The following is a 21,851-nucleotide window of genomic DNA, read 5'->3' as shown; positions in this document are numbered from 1 at the left end:
AAGGCGAGGAGCCCCAAACGAACGTAGCGTCTGAGAGGGCTGAACACCTAGCTGGAGAAGAACCTCTCACAAAGATGGCGGCGGGCAACCCTCACAAAGATGGCGGGCGTGTTACGGGACGCCCCTCACAAAGATGGCGGCGGGCAACCCTCACAAAGATGGCGGGCGCGTTACGGGACGCCCCTCACAAAGATGGCGGCTCGAGTCTCTCCCCCCGATAGTTCGTACGTGGCCCGTGCCCGAAAGGCCCCCCCCACGCATGCGCAGTCTGGGCAGCGCGGGGAGGAGGAGGAGGACGGGACGATGGTTAAGAAGAAACGAGAGGGTCTGAGCGTCGCTCAAGAGGTGAGACTCCTCCTCCCGCGCCCGCATCGCTGGGAACGGGCCGGGCCGGGCCATGGGGGGATAGGCCAGGTGTGCGCGGGGCCGGGGGGAGGTGTAAGGTGGGGCGAGGAGGAGGAGGAGGAGGAAGGAAGGGGGGGGGGTCTGTGTGAGGGAAGGACCCGCCCCGCCCCGCCGCTCCATGGGGCCTCTCGTGCCTGAGGCGCGTAGCTGCAGGAGCCCCCAGGAGGGCTCTGAAATCAGGCAGCAGCAGATCAGTGGCGGCCTGCCATGCCAGTGCTTCAGCCATGGGACTGTCCCCGCTGGTCAGCAACCACTCTCTCTTTTCCCCCCTTCGCTCCTCTCCACTCTCCTCCCGAAGTCTTGCTTCCCTGGAAAGGCGCTTGTTTGAGCTGAATCATCTCGTTGAAGTGTAACGTCTGCGTGCTCTTGCTGTCCTGTAGGGGCACCTGTTGAGCCTTTCAGGGTTTGAGACAACCAAACCCAAGGCAAGTTACCCAGAGAGCCTAGCCCAGAGAAGGAGAGAGACGTGCAGAATCTGTTTCGCAGGAGGGCTCTGCGGATGAGTGCGCCCTGCAAATAGCAAGACTTGCCCAGCCCTCATGGGCCACCCTGTGATTAAAAACCAATACGGTCTATGCAAGTAATCCTATAACAACAAAACACCAGCATGTATGCAGCTCAGTCATTATCAGTAACCCTACCATAATAAATCAGGGTGTGATGTAGGGGAATGTTTGTAAATAAAGTAACAGATTTTTGGGAATAGATATTTTTGAAATGAGTTGTCACTTGGTGCCTTTTTTACTATTGCACCTGGATATTTCCTGCTCTTCAGAACTGCAGCAGGCTCCAGTTATGGGTAAATTTCATTAAAGCCTTTTATCCAAACTACCGATTTGTGGTATTTCATCCACTGATTATACCCAGTCGCTTTGGGCATGTCTACACAGCAAAGAAAAACCCAGGTCTCGCCCATGCCAGCTGACTCAGACTAGCAGGGCTATTCCATTGCTGTGTACACTTCTGGGCCCCCGCTGAGCTCTGTGTCTCCCCCGCCTCACCGGGTCCTAGAACAGGGGCTCCAGCCCAAGCCCAAAAGTCTACACAGCAATGAAACAGTCCCGTGAGCGTGAGTCGGCTGGCGTGGGGCAGGCACGGGTGTCTGGTTGCTGTGTAGACAGACCCCTTGAGGCAAAGATCTGTTCTCGGGCCAGCACTAGCTGGTATTTTCATGACTGATGTGGAGAAGGCAGTGGTTTGCAAATGTTTTTGGGGAACGAGATTAAAAATCAATCCATTCCTAATGAATGGAAGAAATAGGTCAGAACCAATCAAATGAGATTCAATAGAGAGAAATGGGAAGTGGAGGCATAATCAGATGAACACACTCAAAACAGAGAAATACATGCAGGGCAAAAACACCACTGAAGAAGATTTAGGGCTGGTATGGCATGTTTTGTGTGACACTGACCAAAGAAGTAAATGTCTTACTGAGCTCTAATAGGAGTGTCACATGTGGTAGTTTTCTACTCTGCTTAGCCCTATTTAGGTCTCTGTTTGAGACAGCAGTTATTTCTGGGCACCATGTTTCACTGATAAAGAGTTCAGAGGAGAGCAGTCCTGAACGAAAAAAGGTTTGGAAAATAAGCCGTAGCAGAAAGGGTTCAGAGAACTGAGGATGTACGTACAGTTTGGAGATATCACAGCCAAGAATAGACATGATAGTTGTTTCCTCCTCCATGAAGGCAGGTTATAGAGGACATGGACTGATTATAGCATGTGATCACAGAAGCTGGGAATGGGTGATGGGATGCATCACTTGATGATCGCCTGTTCTGTTCATTCCTTCTGAAGCACCTGGCATTGGCCACTGTTGGAAGACAGGATACTGGGCTAGATGGACCATTGGTCTGACCCAGTATGGCCATTCTTATGTTCTTAGATTGAACAGGCTTTAGCTGCAGTAGGGAATTCTGGTTAAATGTTGGAGCGCATGGGGAATCTTTTAACTTCAAAGAATTTGGGTCATGAAACAAGCTGCTTTGGAACAGTATAGAATCACCTTTGCTGGGGCTATTATAGGCTGAGACCTGAAATCTGCCTAACGGGGGTGGTTTAAGGATATTGACTCAATCCTGCCACAGTGATGAGGAAGGAACTAAGTGGGGTGTCCTTTCTGATTACAAATGATTCTGTGAAAGGCAACAACAACAAAAAAGATGAATTTGGTCTCTTTAAGCCAGAGGGAGTTAGGTCTGAGTCTTAGGTTTGAAATATCTGAACACCTTGCAGATGCATCTTCATCTACAGCATTTAAACTTGCTCTTAACACTGCCACTTTCTAAGCCTTTATGTTTGTGAAGGAAACCTTCCAAATAGGAATGGATGTGATCTAATGCAAGGCTCTTTTCCTGAGGCCTGCTCTAAACACAAAGATACACGGGTTCAACTAAAAGTGTAATGTCAAACAGATGCAACTTTGTGTGTGAATGCACTTGCATCGACTTAAACCTGGCACGTATTTGGGCTTGCATCTGTAAATAGCAGGTGCAAACCAGATCAAGATAAGCCTGGTTTAAACAGATGTACCCGTATCTACACACAAAGTTGAATCAATTTGACATCATGCCTTTAGGTAAACTGGTGCAACTTTTGTATGTAGACAAGCCCAGGATCTTCAGACAGGCAGCCACAGTGACAGTGCTGCTACTCAGAAATTCCCTGAGCCCCAAGAGCATGTGAAATTAGCAAGACTCTGGTTCCTTTCATGGGCACTGTTCAGAATCCTGTAGGTGGTAGTTTAACTCTGCTGCTGCTTCAGAAAATTATGAACAGCAGTGGTAGATACAGGAGCTAATTATGTGGGGAAAGAAGGATCCCCAATGATGGTGAATAGGTGGGCGGTTGATGCTTGCACTCCCATCACAGCAGCCATGAGGCTGGGAGAAATAGAGTTGAGCACCCAAGTAACAAACAGGAGCCTGTTAGGTGAAGGTCCAAGAGAGAGGTAGCTACTAGCCAGAAGTGATATGAAAGTTGAAGTCCCTAGGCAGGACCCGGGGACAGTACCCAGGTAGGAGTCCTAGCACTCCCCCTTCCCAATGTTTGGAGTTGGTAGTAAGGGACTGAGCGCTATTCTGTTGTATTAGCCTTTGGCTAGCAGGTGTCTGGTAAATTTTTTCAGCCCTGCTGGATGTATTGTCTATTTGTGAAATGATTTGCTGAAATATAAAATTATTATAAGATCACAGTGAAAGCTGAAATGGATGCATTAACCAGGAGGTTAGCATCTGAATCTAAACAAATTCAATCTCTGCTGGGCTGATATTAATAAATGCAGCCTAAAACAATGGATTCAGGAACCACTGACTAATAAACAGAGAGAAAGGTCTTGAACCTGCTAGCAGATGACAAGGGACACGGTTGCTTCCGGGAGGCGATTTTCCCCCCAGTGCTTTTGTTTGGCTTTTATCTGTTTTATGAGGGTCATGAGACGAAAACCTCATTACCGAACGCTGTTGGATGTTGGCGTATGTGTGATATGGCTGTTTGCCAGCATCTTAATTAGGGGATTCATAAAGGCGGAGGGCAGATGTCAGTTCTTGAAAAGTGCTTTTAGCCTTTTTGCTAGGAAGAAGGCTTTTATTAATTCATTACAAAATGTATTAAAAAGAGATCCAACCCAACTCCGGAAGCAAGGCCGCCTCTTTCCTTTTCTGCCCATGTGCAAGAGGTTTTGGACTCCACTCCCAAGACTGTCTGAGCAAATGAGATTTGTAATAAACATACAAGTCAATTTGGATTGAATCTGCTCCAAATCTCTATTTTCAGAGGTCTCCAGATGGCACATAGATGAAGCTAGAATTCGGTGCAAATGACTCAGTGCCTGGTGGTACGTCTCATGGCAAGGGATGCAGTTGGCTTCAGAATGTTCTGCAGCTGGCTTGTTTTGTGCAAAACTGCTGGTCCCCCACCCCTGAGCTCCTTTCATAACGGTCAAGTAGCAGGAAGGCAGTGGCTGTGCAGGTGAAAGGGCAGCTGTGTACGCACTGATTGCTCTCTCAGTGCTGGATATTAAACACCTGCTTCGGTTATTACTTTAAAGTGAGACTGGCACTAGCTGATGTGGTTGACTTGAATGAAGTCCTCTGTCTGGCTCTGGAACAAACAGAGCTCAGATAGCTATAATGTAAGCTTCCCACATGTTGAATCTCAGCCCAGTCCTGGAAGGACCCCCCTCTGAGGGCCATGGGGAACAGGGGAAGGCGTTTGGTCACTGTGACCCGTTCGCTTCTTGGCTGAGACTGCCAATAAGAGACCAATTGGTGTGAATTGTATTGATGATTTTGTGTCCCACTAGAGCAGTGGTCCCCAAACTTTTCCTCTTGTGCACCCCCTTACCAATAATAGAATGGCCCATCCCCTCCTGGGGGAAGTCATGTGGCTGAGAGTGGGGGCGGGAGCTGAGCTGTGGCCAGGGCAGGGGGCCATGAGCAGAGCTGGGGCTGCAGCAAAGCTGGGGGTAGAGCGGGGCCGGGTGGCACTCCCTCCCTGCCCCCTCATGGAGGCTGTCCCAGGCACCGCTGCCCCCTCCCCATACATTCCTCTGTGGCCCCTATGGGTGCCCACCCCACAGTTTGGGAACCACTGCACTACAGCTTGGACCAAGAGCAGCTCCCCCCTCAACACCCTGCCCGCAGGGCAACCTCATTTCATATGGGCCTCTGATAAATCTAGATTTATATCCTGGCTAACTTCCATGCATTTCCATCTACAGCAAGTTCAAACCCACCGCTGTTTCTAAGAAATCTCTGTGGAGAGCTGCCCCTGGGGATTTTGTGGAAGCTTTACAGTTTCTCAGGTTCTAGTTTTTAAGTCTGGGGGGCCCTGGGGGGATTTCCCAGGAGCCCTCAGAATAAGGGGTAATTCTCAGTTGGGTTGCTCTGACATTTTCCCCTGCACTTAGATTTTTCTTTTCTTTTGCCAGCAACAAAAGGCTCCGTGGATTATGCAATGAGAAATACACATGCAGTGTCAGCTCCCAGGTCAAAAATCCCAAGTGAGGCAGTAGCAGAATACCAGGATAGCGCATATACAGAGCCATCTGCTAATAGCAATCTGCCCATTTCTAGTGCCATTCCTCTGAGAATCTCCAAGCACTTTAGAAATAATTAACCCTTCCAATCCCCCCACCCTCATTGAGGTAGGTAGTATTCCCCCAACAGGTGTTGCCATCTGCCTGCAAGATAACCTAGTAAGTCCGTGTTAGAGACGGGACTAGAACCTGGGAATCCTGATTCCAGTCTCTTATATCCATTAACCAGGCAGAAAAGCCTGCAAAAAGAAACAGAATTTCAGAGGAAGGGATTTTGTTCCATATTAATGATGTTCACCGTTCTCTGTCTTCCTAGTGGAGATTATTATTTTTCACCTTTTTGTGCCCCATCCTCTGTGAAGGTGTCGGCACAGCTCTGGTGACCATGATAGGTTGTGAACTGCTTCTGCTACAGCAGTAGTGTGAGCCCAACTTTGGTTTTGACAAAATGATAAAAATAGTTGGAATTTGTTAAACCTAATTTAGATTCTGAAGGATGTTAGTTGGCAGAAAGTCAAAAATATGAGGGAGTGGGACAAAATATCCTCTACTCAAATCACATTAAATGGTGAAAGTGGTGAGTGAAGAGTACACTGAGATGGCAAACAAAATGAGATGCACCCCTAAGGATGAGCAAGCAGTTAGTGGCTCTGAGAAGGGAATGGAGAACATAGGAAGGAGAAGAAACGTTGGGGAGGAACTGCTGGCCTAGACTGATTAAGCATTGGTGCTGGCACTTGACTACTCACTCGTGGGATTTGTCTAGACTAAGATAAAAGGTGAATATGTTAGCTGGCATGTGTTACAATGTGTTCTATCTACACTAGGAATTAATCCAAGTTAGTTAAAACATTTTAGGTAACACATTTTAAAAATGCACCTTTTGTCATCCCACTGTAGACAAGCTGTTGGAGGGGTTTCTTTGACAAAGTGCTAATGATGTAGTTGCTTGTAAAACATGACACCTCACTTCCCCTGCCAAGGAAATCCAGACCATGTTCCCTGGATCAGTGCCAGCTGTGGGCTGTGTAGGCTCAGGGGAAACTGGTGTTCTGTGCGAATCCTCCTGGAGGCCCAGCAAGAGTTTCACCCATGTTAGCAAGGCCCTTTCTCTCTCTATCCATCTGTTGGCTTTTGTTTGGTACTTAGATTGTAAGCCCCTTGGGGCAGGGACCATTTGGGGGTCAGTGTTTGTACAGGACTTAGTACAGTGGGGCTCCTCAGTGCTATGGAAATACAAATAATAATAATACTGCTGACTTGGAAACTGGGAGGTTTGAATCTCGCTGTTCTAGGTGCCAACTTATTGTGTGTTGGGCCAAGGGGATGTCTGCTGCCACCACCCCCCCTGAAATTGTTGGGGGTCAGAACACTGGTTACAAAATCTCACACCAGCCCTGTGCAGACCCTGCAGTGCAAGAGGAAAAGCCACCTTCAGCCATTGGCCACCAGCCCCACCAAATAACAATTTGCACTTACTGGAAAAATTCTACTGCTGGGTCATTGCAAAAGGGGCAAGTTCTGCCTTGACTCCACCTTAACTCAGTTGGGGTGAACACTGTTTTGCTGCCCTCATTGCCCTATGCTGAGTCTGCTCCACTAGACCCTCTGCATGAGCCCCTGCAATAGCCTTCCTGTGCTTTCCCTGAGCAGAGTGTGAGAGCCTTGTTAATTAGTCCAGGATTAAGCTGTAAGTGGTTAATCAGGGATCAGTGCCATTGATTTTCCTGTGTAATGATCAGTGGTAACATCCTTCCTCTCCACTACATTGGAGATGGGCAACTAAGACATGTGGTGTTTGAAAACCAAGGCAGCTGGGTTTAATTCTGCCAGGTTAATTTACTCAGAACATTGCTGTTTCCTAGCTCACAGGTTCTGAAGCCTTTAACCAGGCTAACACCTCCTCAGCCCTCCTTCTACAGCCTGCTGCTCATGCACAGCGCAGGGTGTGGTGGGAGATAGTTGCAATGGGGCTAGCAATGATTTCAAAGCTAATTAATGTCAAAGACCACATTCTTTCTGGGATTTTGGTGTCCCCCATTGGACTGCAAGCCTGTAAGGCAGAGCTTTCCTTCTGGAAAGCTTAACACCCTGGCTGCTGGGCTTGGAATAGGCAGGCTTCCCTGCAGAATTGGTTAGGAGTGATATAATTCATTCCCGGGGGAGTCCTTCCCAAACACAAGCATATTGGTCGCCTCTGTTTGTGCTTCAGCCGTTCCACCTTTTTTCCCTCTTTCCTTTCCTCACCCCAGAATAAAGGCAGCTCTTGGAAAATAAATTAACCTGCTAAATAGATGACTATCTTCAGTAGCTGCAGTAACTTCCTGCTGCACTATGACTGACCCCAGAGGACTGGTGCAGGATGGAGATCTCTCAGCAGGGCAGAGGCTCCGTCTTTGCTGTGCTCTACCAAACATTGCAGACCTCTGTGCTGAGCCTGTTCGTTCACATGTGGTTCAAGATCTCCACAACTAGCCTGAAGCAGTGGGGCTAACGGATTTTAGTGAGGAGAAGGTGACATCCGCAGCTCCCTCCCGTCCTCCCCTCCATCACACAGCCAGGCTGAAGTGCCTCATGCCCCTGTGTTTCCCCTTAGCTTCCCTGAAGGCTTGTTCCCCTTTGCAGCCATAATTCAGAGCTTAGTTCCTGAAGTTCTTGCCAGCGTGAAGAGCCTCTCCCCATTGATCACCTTCGTGTAAACATCCATTAGGTCACCTCTCTGCCAGTGGGTAAAGGATCAAAGCCAAGACTGATATAGAAGAGGGATGGAGGAAAGGAAGGGAGATCAGGTCTTAACAAGAGCCACTGGCCTCTGTGTGGGTTTTCAGCACCATCCCAGCCACGTCTGGCATTGATAGCCCGAGGACCTGGCACCCCAGCTGTTTGGGATGGAGCTGTGCTGAATTCTTCCAGTGACCAATATCCATTTGCTGTGATCACTGTGTCCCAGCTAACTTACCCATCCACTCTGCTCAGGTCAGGGGAGCAGAGAGCTAATGAAACCCGTAGCTCATTTGATTTTTAAGAGTTAGGCAGCAAGACACAGCAGTGGAGCTGCTCTCCTCCCCGTTTCCTGAGCTGGGGAGGCCGGAGCTGCTGGGCTGTGGAGGGAAGTCAGATGCCAATGATTCTTGCTGCTGTATGTTTCAGATTGATGGCCTGGAGCAGAAGCTGTCCCTCTGCAGACAAACCATAGAGGAGGTGAACCTTAAGCTGCACAGAGAGGAGCTCAGTCCTGAAGGAAGGTACTGGTGATCCGCAGCTCTTCAGACCCAGAGGGTGGCGCTGCAGGCTGCTGAGTGCCCATGCAAACTGCTGCTTGTTAGCTTTGTTGGTAGCACACAACAAAACCTCTGCTGCCAGAACAGGAATTTGATGAGCTTGCCCAGCTGGGCCCCTGATTTGGAGCTTCTTTAGGAATGGAGGAACAGGTTTTCTCTCTCTTCACAGAGAGGTGTCACATGCTGAGAATGGCTTCAGCTTCTCTGTTTGCAAACCCTCTGTGCATACAGCCCAAGCAGTGCCCAGGCCTCCTGTTTGTTTCCAGAGTTTGGAAACAGCTGTGTGAGTTGCATAGATGTTCTGGGTAGCAGCATGCAACTAATCGGGCCTAGACCACCTGAGCTCAGAGATGTGCAGTAACCAGTGTGTGCTGAATATTCAAGGCCACCTAAGCCAAATGCTAGGTGGAATCCAGACAGAATAATCCTGAGGGGACTACATCCACACAACCAGGACTGTGTACCGGGACCTGGTTGCAACAGGGATCCTGGTGATTGGAGCCCTGTGCAGGTACAAAATTTGGATCTGCAAACATGGTCTGTGGATGTCTGGATTTGCAGGGCTCTACTGGTGCTAGGCTAGAGTGCATCTAACCATGTCTCTCAACACGTCTCAGTGCAGTGAGATGGTTAGTTTCCATTTCCACTCCCGACTGGAACCTTGCTGTAACTTGGTCCTCTAACGCTAGTAGTGCTATAGCCAAAGCCTTTCCCTGAATGTGACTGCTCAGCTGTATCCATGGCCCTGCTGAGACCCATTTCTTCCATTTGTTAACATCCTATTGCTCCCATCCTAACAAGGAGCCTGAGTCATCAATTCTAGCCCCAGGAAGAGAGCAGCCAGCCAACCAGATCCTAGCAGCCCATGGTTCCATACCATCTATTCTCCAGAGTTCTGTCCAGTTCTAAGTGTCCAAGCAGTGTGGTTTTAGCCCTTGCCTTGAGAAACACTTCCACAGCCTCGCAGATTTGCCATGAAGTTCTTCTGTTCAGCGTAGATGTTCCTGGGCTCGTTTTCTCCCCATAACTCAGTTTTCCCCGATGGGCTACCAGGCTCAATTTCCCTCCTTTCTCAAAAAGAGTCCTGTCTCCTCTCTCCCTGCTTTTTCAATCCTCTCACCAAATCATTTCTTTGTCCTGGTTAATCTCTTCCCTATACGTCATATCACCCAGCCCTTCTCTGCACTCCCTCAGATTATTCAATCTCTTTGTGTTAGTGATGTGCCCAGAAGCCCCAACCTTATAGTGACCCACTGGATATTTCCCCTGCCCACAAATTCAATGTGTTACCACATATTTTCACCCTTCAGCCAGTTCCCAATCCCTATACCAGCCCTTAGAATGAATTTGTCAGGGGGGTGCCCATGTCTGTGACATCCACTCAGTGATTCTACGCAGGAAGTGATCAAGTTTGGCTGCTCATCCTTCTGTTAACCTCTAGCTGGCTCCAGATTTTTCTTACTATTTGTCCCACGAGGGAAACTATTGCTGTGGTGAGCCTAAATCACCAGGATAGTTCTGCTTTCCAATTTTGCTCTCCCCACCCCCCCAAATAAAAAAGCCTGACTGGATTCATAGTAAGTTTAGTGTTTCATGCCCTGGGGTCCATGTCATTCAGTCCTGCAGGTGTTCAGCATGGCTATGCTTTTTAAAAGGTCTCATTTTCTTCATAATCACAAGAGCCTTTTCCCTTGATTTCTCTAGCTGGGCAGGTTTGTAAGCAGTGATACAGCAGCTCAGCTACTTCACAATCTGGCTGTTTTAGTCTCTCTTCTCATTTCCTTTTCTCTTTCCTGCTATTAATGTATCCTGCTTTCTTACTGCCCTTCTCTCTTCCCTTAACTGTACTGTCAGACTTGGATCCAGCTGTACTAGAGGTGCCTGCTTTACCTGAAAGGGGAACAAACAAACAACCCTATTACACACTACCACGAGCTTGCTTGGAGCAGGGAGCTAATTTGTTGGTGTGTTTGTTTATATCTCCCCCCAAGTTCCTCCCCCCACACACAGGCACGCATACACTCTGGAAGGAGCTGCTGCATCCTCATCTCTGTAATGGAATCGTTGCAGCTTTCAGGCCTTTGAATTGTGGATTAATCAATCATGTTGTGCAGCTGAAGCTACAGGGTTTTTAATCACCCAGCTTAGCTGGTTCTTACTGTGATCAGACTCCGCTCCTTGGCCTGAGCCTATGATGGAGTTTGTGCAAAATGATGTCCTTGGAAACAAGAGGGAAGAATTTTTCTTCAGTCTCTGGCTCTGGAAACAACCTGGGAACTGTGATCTGGTGTGTGGAGTAAGGGACTGGAAGGTTCTCTTCCAGACTTTGCACCTGCTATGCTTTGGTCATTCCCTTCCATGCTCTGCACCAAGGCCATTCCCTCCTCCCAGGTGGGGGCTGTGGGGCTTCAGGTGTGAGTGAGACCAGCTGTGAATTATTTGTGTCCAATGGTGTTTGATAGGCCGAGGCCTCCTCAGGAGCATGCTCCATTCCCAGGGACAGGTACTGCTTTTCCTTCCTTCCCCTGAGCATTCACCTCACTGCATCAGAAAAGCCCCCGTTTTCCCCCACGGAAGCCAGAGCTGCTATGGGGACGTAAGGAAGCAGGGGAATTGTGCCTGCAGTGATTACTCAGTGTATGAGGCCTGCCTGTTCCTGGAGCAGACAGAAGAGCCTCTTGATCCAGAGGGAGCAGCTATCCCAGCTAATTGGAGAGGCACTTCCCCTAAGCCTGGTGGGAGTTGCTTTTTAGCCAGCCTGCAAAATCAGGCTCCTGTTCAAACAGGATGCCCTGAAAAGGGGAGTCTTAGCCCTTCATGCACTGCAGTCTCCAGGGAGGAAGACTTCTAACCCCTGGGTCCCTCCTTTTATGCACGGAGGATGGCAAGCTGCCAGCCCCAGCTGGAGAATGGTTGAGGGCCTCAAGCTGTGTACAGCACATCACTCTTCTTTTGGGGCAGAGTCTTTCCCCCGACACACAGCGTCTGAGCTTGTGCCGGGAAGTAGCAGCTGCCCCTGTGTAACACGGCCTCCTCTTCTCATTACAGAAAGTCACTGGAGAGAGAGAAAAGCCTACTCATGACCAAAGCTGAAACCTACGGTAAGGCCGGCTTTGAAAATAGCCACTCTGAGCAAGCAGCGGCTGGGCAGGACGACCACAGCCTGTGCTGCAGCTCAGCTTCCCATTTAAACTCCTGCCCTGCTCTCATTGATCTTGGAGCTTGGCCAAAAAGGGACAAGTTGAGGCAGCTCTATTCTGCTGCTGTGATCTAAGAGCAGGTTCCTGCCTCAGTTTCCCCAGGGCAGAGCCCAGCCTGAAGTGTAATAAAGGCATCTGTGTACCTGCCTTCTGGAAACCAGGCCCCTTTAAGGGGGCTCAAGTTGGGGACCTAAAATCACTAGCCTCTCTTGAAAGTCTTGGCCAGCAACTTGAGTCAGCCTCGTGCAGGGTCTCATGCAGACTTCCCCCCCCCCAAGGTTCAAAAAACAAAATTCAGTGCACCTGCAACATCTTCCACACGCACAGCAGAAAACCAGCAGAGAGGCTTCTACTCACATGCGAGTCTGCCCCATCTCTAGCGGAGCAGGCACCAGCCTGTCAGTGTGGAGCACCTCAGTCTGCCCTGATACGTATGGAGAACCACAGGGCAAGAGCCAGGTGGGGGGGGGGGGGGATGCTGTGTACTTAACATTGCTGTGACTGAGGATCCTGCCACACACATCCTGCTCCCCACCCCCTCACAGACAAAAGTGAATGAGGAATGGCCTGGAGCACTCTAGGCATGCCCAATGGGTGAGCTGCTGTTGCTCAGTGACCCCTCCCCATGACCTGCTTTGTACATTGTGCAGTCCCCTGCATTTTCTATTCCAGTCTCCGGCTGGGAAGTGTTTTCATCCCTCTGTTCATCCTCCTCTCTCTTCCGGGGTGCTCTGCACAGGAACGCTGTGGCATTAGGCTGCCCCCTGCTGGCAGAATTGAGGTTCTTCTAGCCATACTCAACTCTTAAACTTGTCCCCTTAAACATAAGGCTTTAGCCTTAGATTTATCTGATTCTTACCTGAGGATGGAGGATCTGATCCTGAAAGGGGGCTGAGAGCCCTCCACCCCCTTTGACATCAATGGTAAATGGGGACACTTAGTCCCTTGCAGCATCAGGGTCTGCCTATAGCATCCTGTGCAGGTATGTTGTAGCCTACTGAGGGCAGAGCAGAGTTGCTGTGGTTGTGGTGCTCTTGCAGGGTGGGCTGTTGGTCAATGCTCACCGCTCCTAGTTCCTACCTGGATAGAAGCACCAGTAGATGTTTCTTGACACCTCTGCTTGCATTGCTGAGATTGATCCTCTAGAGCTTTGTCCTTCCTGTAAATCCATCGCTCCATTCTGCTCATCCTTGACATGAGTGAATGTGTGGGGCTTTTCCAGAGTGAGGGCACTCCTGGCAGGGTCCCCGCCTCAAAACAATAGCTTATGCATAGGGAGCCCCCGACACAGATGGGTGTCAGCCATGCAGGCAGGGAAGTTGCATAGAAAGCTGCCGTGTCTTATTTTTAAACTAGATCTGTACAGCACCCAGCAAGGGGCCTTGAGTCTTGATCTTCTCAGGCAATCTGAGTCTGAATAACTAGCACAGGACAGGCTGGGTTGAGCACAAGCCCAGGATAAGGTTTACAACCTGTCAAAGGAATGAAGAGACCAAGCTCTGTATCGGTCCCAGGCAGCAGCAAGGATTTGCCTGTCACCCAATTCCAGCAGTCTGGAGTGTGCTGGCACCTGCTGGGGTATTGTGGCACTAATAGGCAAACTCTTTTCTGGGTTAGCTCTTGGCCTTTCTCCATGCCACCTCTGTGAGAGCTCAGGATCCACAAATTGTCACCAAGCCAGAGGGCAATTGGAGGGGACTATGCACACTGTGCTGAGTGACTTATCCAACTGGGACTCATGGGAGTTGAGAATTAGGAGGCAGCCATGTGCTAGAGCTCGCAACTTCTTTGTTAAAGTGAGATTGCAGATTCACACAAACCTGGCCCTAGGGGACTAACAAATGCAGGACAGTAGCCCAAGCACTCCTATTACCCCCATCCAGGCTGAAGCCAGACTCCTCGAGCCGCACCAGTAAAGAGGTCACACATGGGGCAGCCTGCTGCTGCACTCTAAACATCAACAATGCGCCGCTTAACATACTTCCACCTCCTGTGAAGAATGCTGGCAGCACGTTGGTTGTAGAGGAGATGCCGAAGTGGCAGCAGTATAGTAGCTGTTCACCAGGGTATGTGCAGCAGTCTGTGCCACACTAAACCCCCCTACAAAGACCCAAAATCCTGCTCTAGCAGCCCATCACAGGGCAGGGCTTGCATATCAGCTGCTAATAACTTACAGCTGCTTCAGAAAAATACTGCGGGGAGAGGACAATACTATCCTACATAGGACTTTGATCTAGCAAAGCAGAGGATCCCTATTCAGGACTGCTGGGTTGTGTGCTCTTCTGCTGACATGCTGTAAGCCCTTAACAGCCCCCTACTGTCTCTGCCCCTCAGTTCCCGTGTCAAACAGGCAGTGATCCTCACGTCATCATAAAGCACTTGGAGATCTCTGAGTGGCACAAAATAGCATTAATCAGAATTCACGTGTACCTTAAAACAAGTGCACTAGGCTCTGAACTGCCCGTATGTGCTGTCTGTCTACCTTGCGCTCACCTGCCAAATTCCCTTCCCAGTCCACAGGGGTTATGCGCCTGGAAATCATCAGCTCGATTGGGGTGGGATGGATCTGTACTAGTGAAGTATCAAGGAACCGTTAAAGGTGCTACAATAAGGAATGTAAAAATCATTAACTGTTGCCTGCGCAGAAGCAATGTATTATGGAGGTGACAGCAAAGTACACCTATTAGCAGAGCATTGGAGAGCAGCCAATTGCATCTGTGGCAGCAGAATGGCTACCAGAGCTTGACAGGTGTACACAGTTCTGGCAAAGGTCCTAGTTCAGATCGTCACTGGGAAGTCAGGAGCTCAGCTGGGACAGTGACACTTAAAGAGGAGGGAGGGGATTTTATTTCCCATGTGAATTTAGTCGCTGGTGAGACGGAGACATCCATGTATAGAACAGATACAGCTGTCTTCATAACCAGTCTGCGCACCCACCACCATTCTCCAGAAGACGAGGGAGGCATTCAGTCTCCATGGCCCCATCATAAGGGGTGATTTCTATAATGAGGCTACCCAGCCACCGATAGGAATTGAATTGAGGCCAAACAGCTATTAGCTGGTAACTTTCAGAGGCTACTGAACTGGGCAGGATGTCAGCTGGAGGCAGCTCTCTCCACGCTCTGGTGTCTGTCCAGCCATTACAATGAGGCACAGTTTGAGTAGCATCAGTGCTACATGTTTACAAGAAACTAGAACAGGGCAAGGCAGCTGGGAGGTAGCAGCAGTCTGATCAAGCTCATCCCTGCAAGGAAATTCCCCCCATGCTTGGGGAAAAGGGGGTTTACTTTTTCTTAGCGCAATGGGCAGTGGGAGGGGAAACTGCACCTTATACGGTGGTTTGATTTGTTTTCTAGAGAAAGAACTGACAGTGCTCCGTAAGGAGAATCGCCAGAACGCAGTCCTTGCAGTGGCGGTGGTGCTGTTGATTGTTGTTATTTACACCTGCTGGACAATGTAATCATGGTTCAGGGCTCTACCGCAAAGACCTCCTCCGTCTCTCACTGATGTGCCTCCCACCCACAGCAACTTCAGCTTTTCAGACCATTAGTCATGTGCAGTCTTCATGGCCTGGACAGCCTTATCTCTGACAGCCAAGGATCTCAACGGCAAACAGAAGCTACAGACACAGAACAATCCAGTTGAGTGAGCAGCTGGAGCCATCTCTTCCACACATGCCTGACTGTCCTGGAGAGCCCATGGAACAGAGAATGCAGATTAATTTTAGGAGATGACCCAAATTCCCCTGTTCCTAGTGGGCCCCCCCTGTTCCTTGCTAATCACTACAAGGTTTTGGAGCCTGAAATCCTCTGCTCAGCTCAGTCAGAACCTGGGAAAGCTTCCCTGTTACTGTACTTCAACCAGGAGCTGATGGGACCAACCTCTGGGGTTCAAAGAGGAGTTCAGTCACTGTGTCCCTCTGCTGTGACTGCAAAAAACCCCGTGTATTAGTGCCAGTCATGGGGAGCCTTTGCAAAATACCTTCCTGCTACCACGTATGGGGCCTGAGGAGTGAGTGCCGGAAAATGGGGCCTTTGGGGTGGTCTCTTCCTGCCACACAGACAAATGAACTAAGGGGACAGGAAGACAATAGCGGTTCCTAAGGCCTCGGTGTTGGTGTGTGTCTATGTAGCCCCACTCAGAGGCAGGGCCCAACAACAAAGCCAACTGCAGTCTCATAGGGGTAACGTGGGATGCCAAGGATCAAAACTCTCACTGGCTTAAGGGCAGGGGCACTTGCAACTCACTGGAGCTGGATGGTTTCTAAATAAAGTCATTTGAACATATAAAAGAGCAAATGTATCTGCTTGTAGCCTTCCGTCTCCCACACTTCCAACCTGTCGCCAAGCAGGAGTTGTGGAAGGCGTGCAGGCAGATGGCTAGTAGGAGGCACTGGGTCACATCTACATTCTAATCCCACTGGCACACTGGGTGGCTGTGAGCAAGTCATAACAGTGGGCAGAACCCTCTTGATTTTGCTGAAAATCAGAAAAAACAAAAAGGGGGGAAATGGGGCCACATGAAGACCCTGGCAGCTGGTTAGCAGAGCTACCTGCTTCAGCCACCTGCAACTGCCTATAAATCAAAGAACGTGTTGATGGCAGCTATTAACACATGCCAGCATAACAATAGCCTTCATTTTAGCTCTGCCCAGCCTCCCAATACAGTTTAAAAATGAGGACACCCTGAAAGAGAAAGAAATGGGGGGGGGGGGCATACAGAGCATCTGGCATGGGGGTAATATGGGGTGGGTTACAGCAAGTCCCTGAAATAGAGTGGGATGGGAGGGTAGCACACAGGTAACTTGTGGGGTAGAAAGGATGGGGTATAAGGAGCCCCTGGGGCATGCACTGTTCTTCTCTTCCCCCCCCTCCCCCCCCAATTTTGTGCTGAGGATGTTTGTTCCCCATGGTTTTAGGAAACACAAACCAAAGAGTGCCAACACCTTTGTGAACTAAAGGGCTGTACTGGTAATACACAGACAATGAAAGCAGATAAATCAACACAAAATGATACACATCCTAATACAAGACATTGTGCAATCAACAGACGTAAACATTCCCTTCAGCAGGATATCCCTCATCCTCCTCCCCCTGGAGCCAGTGGGAGAGGGCAGCTTGGGTCAGCCCCTAGGCCTGGGGCAAGGTTTCTACCATCCCTTCAATACTAAGGCATTCACTGCCCCAAATTACCAGACTGAGCCCCCTTCCTCTAGGGCTGAGCAGCTCCGACTTGCACACAAAGCAGGGTACGTTCAGGGCTTTGTCCTCTTTGAGTTCTTGGCCTTTCAACGTCGATCAGTTTAAGGCATGTCACAGCAAGCCATGGATTCCCAGGCCCAGAGGAGCAATGGGGCTAGGAGAGTCGTGAGCCAGAGATGGAGGTGGGATAAAACCTTTTCCCTCTGCCTTCTCCCTGCTGCATGGAAGCAGTAGTGAGGTGCTGGTACTGCCCTCCCACAAGAGATTGGGAGGTGTGGTTCAGTGCATCCAAAAAATTACATCTTTTAAAAGATACGACTGACTAAAAGCAAAGGAAATTGGGGCAATGGGGAAAGCAGGCAGTGCCTCTAAAACTGCCTGCAGGCAACTGGGTTTCTTCTGCACCCTTGGTTTCGGTACCAGATAAAGGCTAATGGAGGCCTAGATTATCCAGTGTGTTCCCTGCGGGACCTTTCCATCGCCACAAACGGAGGGAGACACCCTCAAGGGTGCAGAAGACATAGTGAAGGATCACAGGAAAAGGAATAAGGGTCCCTTGGCTTCTTGCTGGCATCATGGCGCCTAGGGGGTGGGAGGGGAAATCAACAGAAGCACCAACACTGAAATAAATGGTTTGAAAAGCAGACAGTGTGAAGGCTCTGAAGTGAAGCTGCCAGAGGCACCATCTTCCCCACCTGCAGAGCCACCTCACTGCTCCTCATAGAAGGGCCGTCAATAAATATAAAATAGCCAATAACTAACTGCTGGGGTGGGGCTGCTGTTAGGCCATGTCCCACGTTCTGCCAAGGCTTTGGGGGCACATGGGACTGTATTCTGCAAAGGGATGTGCGTCAGAGCCACATCCTGCTCTTGGATGGATTGGCAGAGCTTCCCCTTGGCTCCTACAAGGCACAGGGACCGTAGGTCTGACACTTCCACACCCAGCTCCCTGGAAAGGCCACTCACCCTGAGCCTGCAGGAGGCAGTATTCTAAATAGCCCAGGGCAGAATGGCTCATCTGGGCCCGATTGGGGATACCCCATGGTGCAATGTGGACTCCCACCACCCTCCGAAGTTGAGAGCTTAGTCACCGTGCAATGATGGTCCAAGGGCAGCACTGGCCCAGGGCTGGGCGAGCTGTGACAATCACTGTTCCGCAGCAATCAAGCCTGACCATGCAGATCCATGTTACAAGGCAGAGCAAAGAAACCAGCAATGGTTAAACTCATTCACACCAAGCAATTAGGGAATTAACTAACAGATGCCTGAACACCGACTGATCATGCAGACACGGAAGGCTGCGAGCTAGGAAAGCAAGGCCTATGTGCTCCAGGCAAAAGTCACCCTGTGCATCACTTAAACCCTATGAGGCTCATAGACCTTAAGTATGACTTAAGTGATGCCCCGTCCTTTCGCTGCCCCTGGTGATGAGGTGAATCTCACCCACAAACAGACTTCTGCCAGAGCTGAACGCTCCATGTTCTATGATACAGACCCATTCACATCCTGCATTGACATGGGGAGCAGGAAGGGGGGGATGAGAATCTGAAGGCTGCCTCTAGTTTCCAGGAGACCCACAGCTTTCTTTAAGGCACGGTCTAGGCAACACCCAGTCAGCACTTCCCTTATTGCCAACCTGTGTGAGGAAAAAATAAGGGATTTTGCTGCATGGACTGGAGCAGCTAATGGCCTATTAACTTCTGATCCATGTGGGAGACCAGGCCAGAGGCCTTTCTGAAGCCCAGCGTGAAGTTAAAACAGGCAACAAAGGGAAGCCCTGCTCCTTGGGGTGGCTTTGTGTACATGACACAGAGGGCCCAGCACAGACATGAGTCATGATTTCTGATTGCGATCTGCTGAAACACAAATAGTCCTGCTCGCCGAGCTCCAGAGGCCCAGGTTGGTGCTTTCACTGCAGACACAGCTCCAGGTCTGGAGCAGACACGGGGTTTTAAAGCCTATTTTGCAATTTAATCAGGGAAGGTTGGTTTCCCCTACAACAGGCCTGCTCATGGGATTGGATTTTTTTTGACTAACCAGCATGATCAGAGTCCAGCTCTTTCCCAGAATACTCTAGGCCTTTTAACCAAGACAAGTACTCCCCCTCTGAAAAACTTCAATACTCTAAGGCGTGCAGCCTTTCCCCCATCCCTGAACACGCGGGGCAATGTTAGAGGGAAACGGGGGGATGGTTTGGAGCACGGAGAAAAGCAGAACATCTCAGCTTTGTCCTAGGGCCAATTCATGAGCTCACACCTAGGCTGCTGGCTTGGAGTTGGTGACCTGCCATTAGGAGTGGCTTCCTTCCACCGAGATGCTAGCACCCAGGAACTCCTGACACCTGCCAAGTGCCTCTGTCGTGGAAGCGCTGAAGCCACCACTAAAACATGACCATCCACACATGCCAAGAGCCTGCATTTCCTGATGAGTTACCCTAGCATTTAACACACGCCCACTGGCTCGAGGCAGAGGTGGCTGCTGACAGCATGGCAAGGCCATTTAAATGCACTCTCCCCCTGGCTCACACCTCCCTGAAGTCCTGTGGCCATCCTCCTTTTCTCTTGGTGCTGCCAGGGAACCGTATGCAGCCCCCTCATTGTTCCGGCATACACAGCAGGAGAACTCGGAGAGCAGAAGCCTGGCTGTTGTTTGGAGCAGTAGTGGGGAAAGCTGCCAGCTCCTCATCCCCATGAGTGCGGTGGGTTAGTACAGAAGAGCACTGGACCTTGGTTCCAGGCATCCCACTTCCGGGGTGCCCACAGCGGGTGCTGCATGGGCCAGACACTTATGTACACCGCTACTCACAGGCTGAAGCTTTGTCCCACTTCTTCTGAGCACCAGACCCCCACCTCCCCCAGGAATCAGTTCTCCTCCCCGGAAGGCCTGCAGCTCCTGGATGGAAGACTCCCTCCTCCTCTCTCAGTCTCCCCACTCCAGTCAGTCACTGAAGATACCAAGCTGGGGGGTCAGGGGTAGTGCGCCTGGATGAAGGACAGGACTTCCTCCTTGGACAGCTTCTCCGCATCTTGCCTTTTCTGGGAGTCGTGCACTTTGACGCCTTCCCCCCACTCCCAGAAGAGACGGCTGAAGTAGCAGATGCTGCCGGCAGAAAGAGGAGACAGACAGATTAGTACAGCAAACACCGCACAGTGAGAAGGGATGCACTCATCCTAGGCTGCAGAGACACTTTAGGGAACAGCTGGCCTGGGAGGATACATGATATGATTCTAAGGGGCACGGGCCCAGGTCATTTGCTTTATTAACGCTTCAGGCTCTTAGAATCTCTCTCCACCCCAACTCCTAACTTTGTCCATGCAATGACATCCCCTGGTTGAGTCATCGGCAGCAGGGACTGAACCCAGAACCTCTGGATCTAAACTGGAGTCTCTACTGCCTGCACTGAAACACCCAGCTCGGTTAGCAAAGGCTGTTGCAAACTCAGCAACTCCAGTTTGTGGCCAGCCACCAGAGACGGGGCAGCACCACACTGAGTAGGTGAATGCTATAGCACGGTTTCTCAGCCTTTTCTGATACCAGGGACCGGCTTGCTGCCTTCCTAAACGGTGTGTAAGCTGCGTCAAGCAGATCTCAGGGACCGGCACCAGTCCATGGACCGGTTGTTGAGAAACACTGCACTATAGCAATAATTTTGTAGGGCCTAGTCAAACAAACATGCGCAGACACAAACACAGACCCCCAATGTGACATATAAACTGAAGTGCGGTCCATGGAAACGGCCTTGTTAGTTGAAGCTCCATTCAAAGCAGCGGGTGGGACAAATCAATGTCTGCTGAAACTGTAACAATCGGTTAGGGGAATTATTTTTTTCATGTTTCTGAGAGGGTAATTTGACTAAAGAGCATGGAGAGGCCCTAACAAAGCACTTGGAAGGGTGAGCTGGCAGAATGGACACAGCAAGGTCTGAGCACTAGTACACTTTGGCTATGGGGTGGCAAGGGGGTCAAACTAACCTTCACTTTGCCAAGGTGAGCTCTGGAGATACAGTGAATCTCTTAGCCCAAGCAGGAATCCATCCCTCGACTCATCCGTGAGCAGAGATTCTCCCCTCCCCATATGGATATCCGTCACCCAGTGTGAAAACAGAGCTGCTAATTGCTGCAGACACAGCAGCTTTAGATTCATACAATTACTGACACTTAATATTCATAGCTTATTTAGCTACACAGTTCTAACAGACCGATATTAGCACAGCTACAAACGCATGTGTCAGTGGCTAATTACAGACACATTAGCACTTACTAACGACAAGGCAGAGCATCCATTACCGAGTCACACACAAACCCCTTCCTGGCTTTGTTTCCACAGCAGTGGTTGAGTTTGGTGCTGGAATTCTGCTGGGGACATTTGGAGGGGCTAGCATGACCTCTCCCCCAGTTTGTGACAGCACTCGGAGGATGAAAGCTCGTTCAGCTAGGGGCCAAGGGAAAGCCTGAAGGGTTGTAAGAGCATTGCTGCAAGCCAGGAAGGAAGCTAAGAGGGATAAGCAGGGAGCCCCATTTCACATCAGCCTCTCCAACTGGGACACCATCCAGGGGCCTGGTGGCAGGGTGTGTTGAGCACCAGCACATGAGAGCACTGTGCTGAGAAATACTCACAGGACTCACTTTCCGAGGCGGTAACGGCACAACGATATTTCACAGTCCCTAATCTCTGAAGCCCAAGAGCCAGACCTCCCTATCTCAGGAACTCCCAGTCTGTCTCCATGATC

At 50.1% G+C, this 21,851-nt stretch overlaps 2 protein-coding genes across 2 annotated transcripts in view; one reads left to right on the top strand and one right to left on the bottom strand.

The window, feature by feature from the left end:
- The first annotated feature begins 274 nt into the window (after positions 1–274).
- On the top strand, positions 275–16,634 carry CCDC167 (coiled-coil domain containing 167). The gene is made up of 4 exons (XM_067564755.1): positions 275–345; positions 8,591–8,685; positions 11,770–11,822; positions 15,278–16,634. Exons 1-4 carry the CDS (start codon positions 304–306, stop codon positions 15,379–15,381), a joined length of 294 nt encoding a protein of 97 aa, XP_067420856.1. The 5' UTR covers positions 275–303; the 3' UTR covers positions 15,382–16,634.
- Positions 16,635–16,867: 233 nt separating this feature from the next.
- Positions 16,868–21,851, bottom strand: part of CMTR1 (cap methyltransferase 1) — a 45,186-nt gene continuing 40,202 nt past the window's right edge. Inside the window, exon 24 of the mRNA XM_067564754.1 lies at positions 16,868–20,221. Coding sequence (XP_067420855.1) covers positions 20,089–20,221 — 133 coding nt within the window. The 3' untranslated portion in view covers positions 16,868–20,088. The remainder of the gene's footprint in view (positions 20,222–21,851) is intronic.

Source organism: Emydura macquarii, unplaced genomic scaffold (genome assembly GCF_026122565.2).
Source record: "Emydura macquarii macquarii isolate MOO-44397 ecotype Brisbane River unplaced genomic scaffold, CSIRO-AGI_Emac_v2 contig_2676, whole genome shotgun sequence".
In the NCBI taxonomy this organism is placed as follows: Eukaryota; Metazoa; Chordata; order Testudines; family Chelidae; genus Emydura; species Emydura macquarii.
Note: the sequence above shows the minus strand (reverse complement) of the source record. Positions and strands in the feature narration are given on the sequence as shown.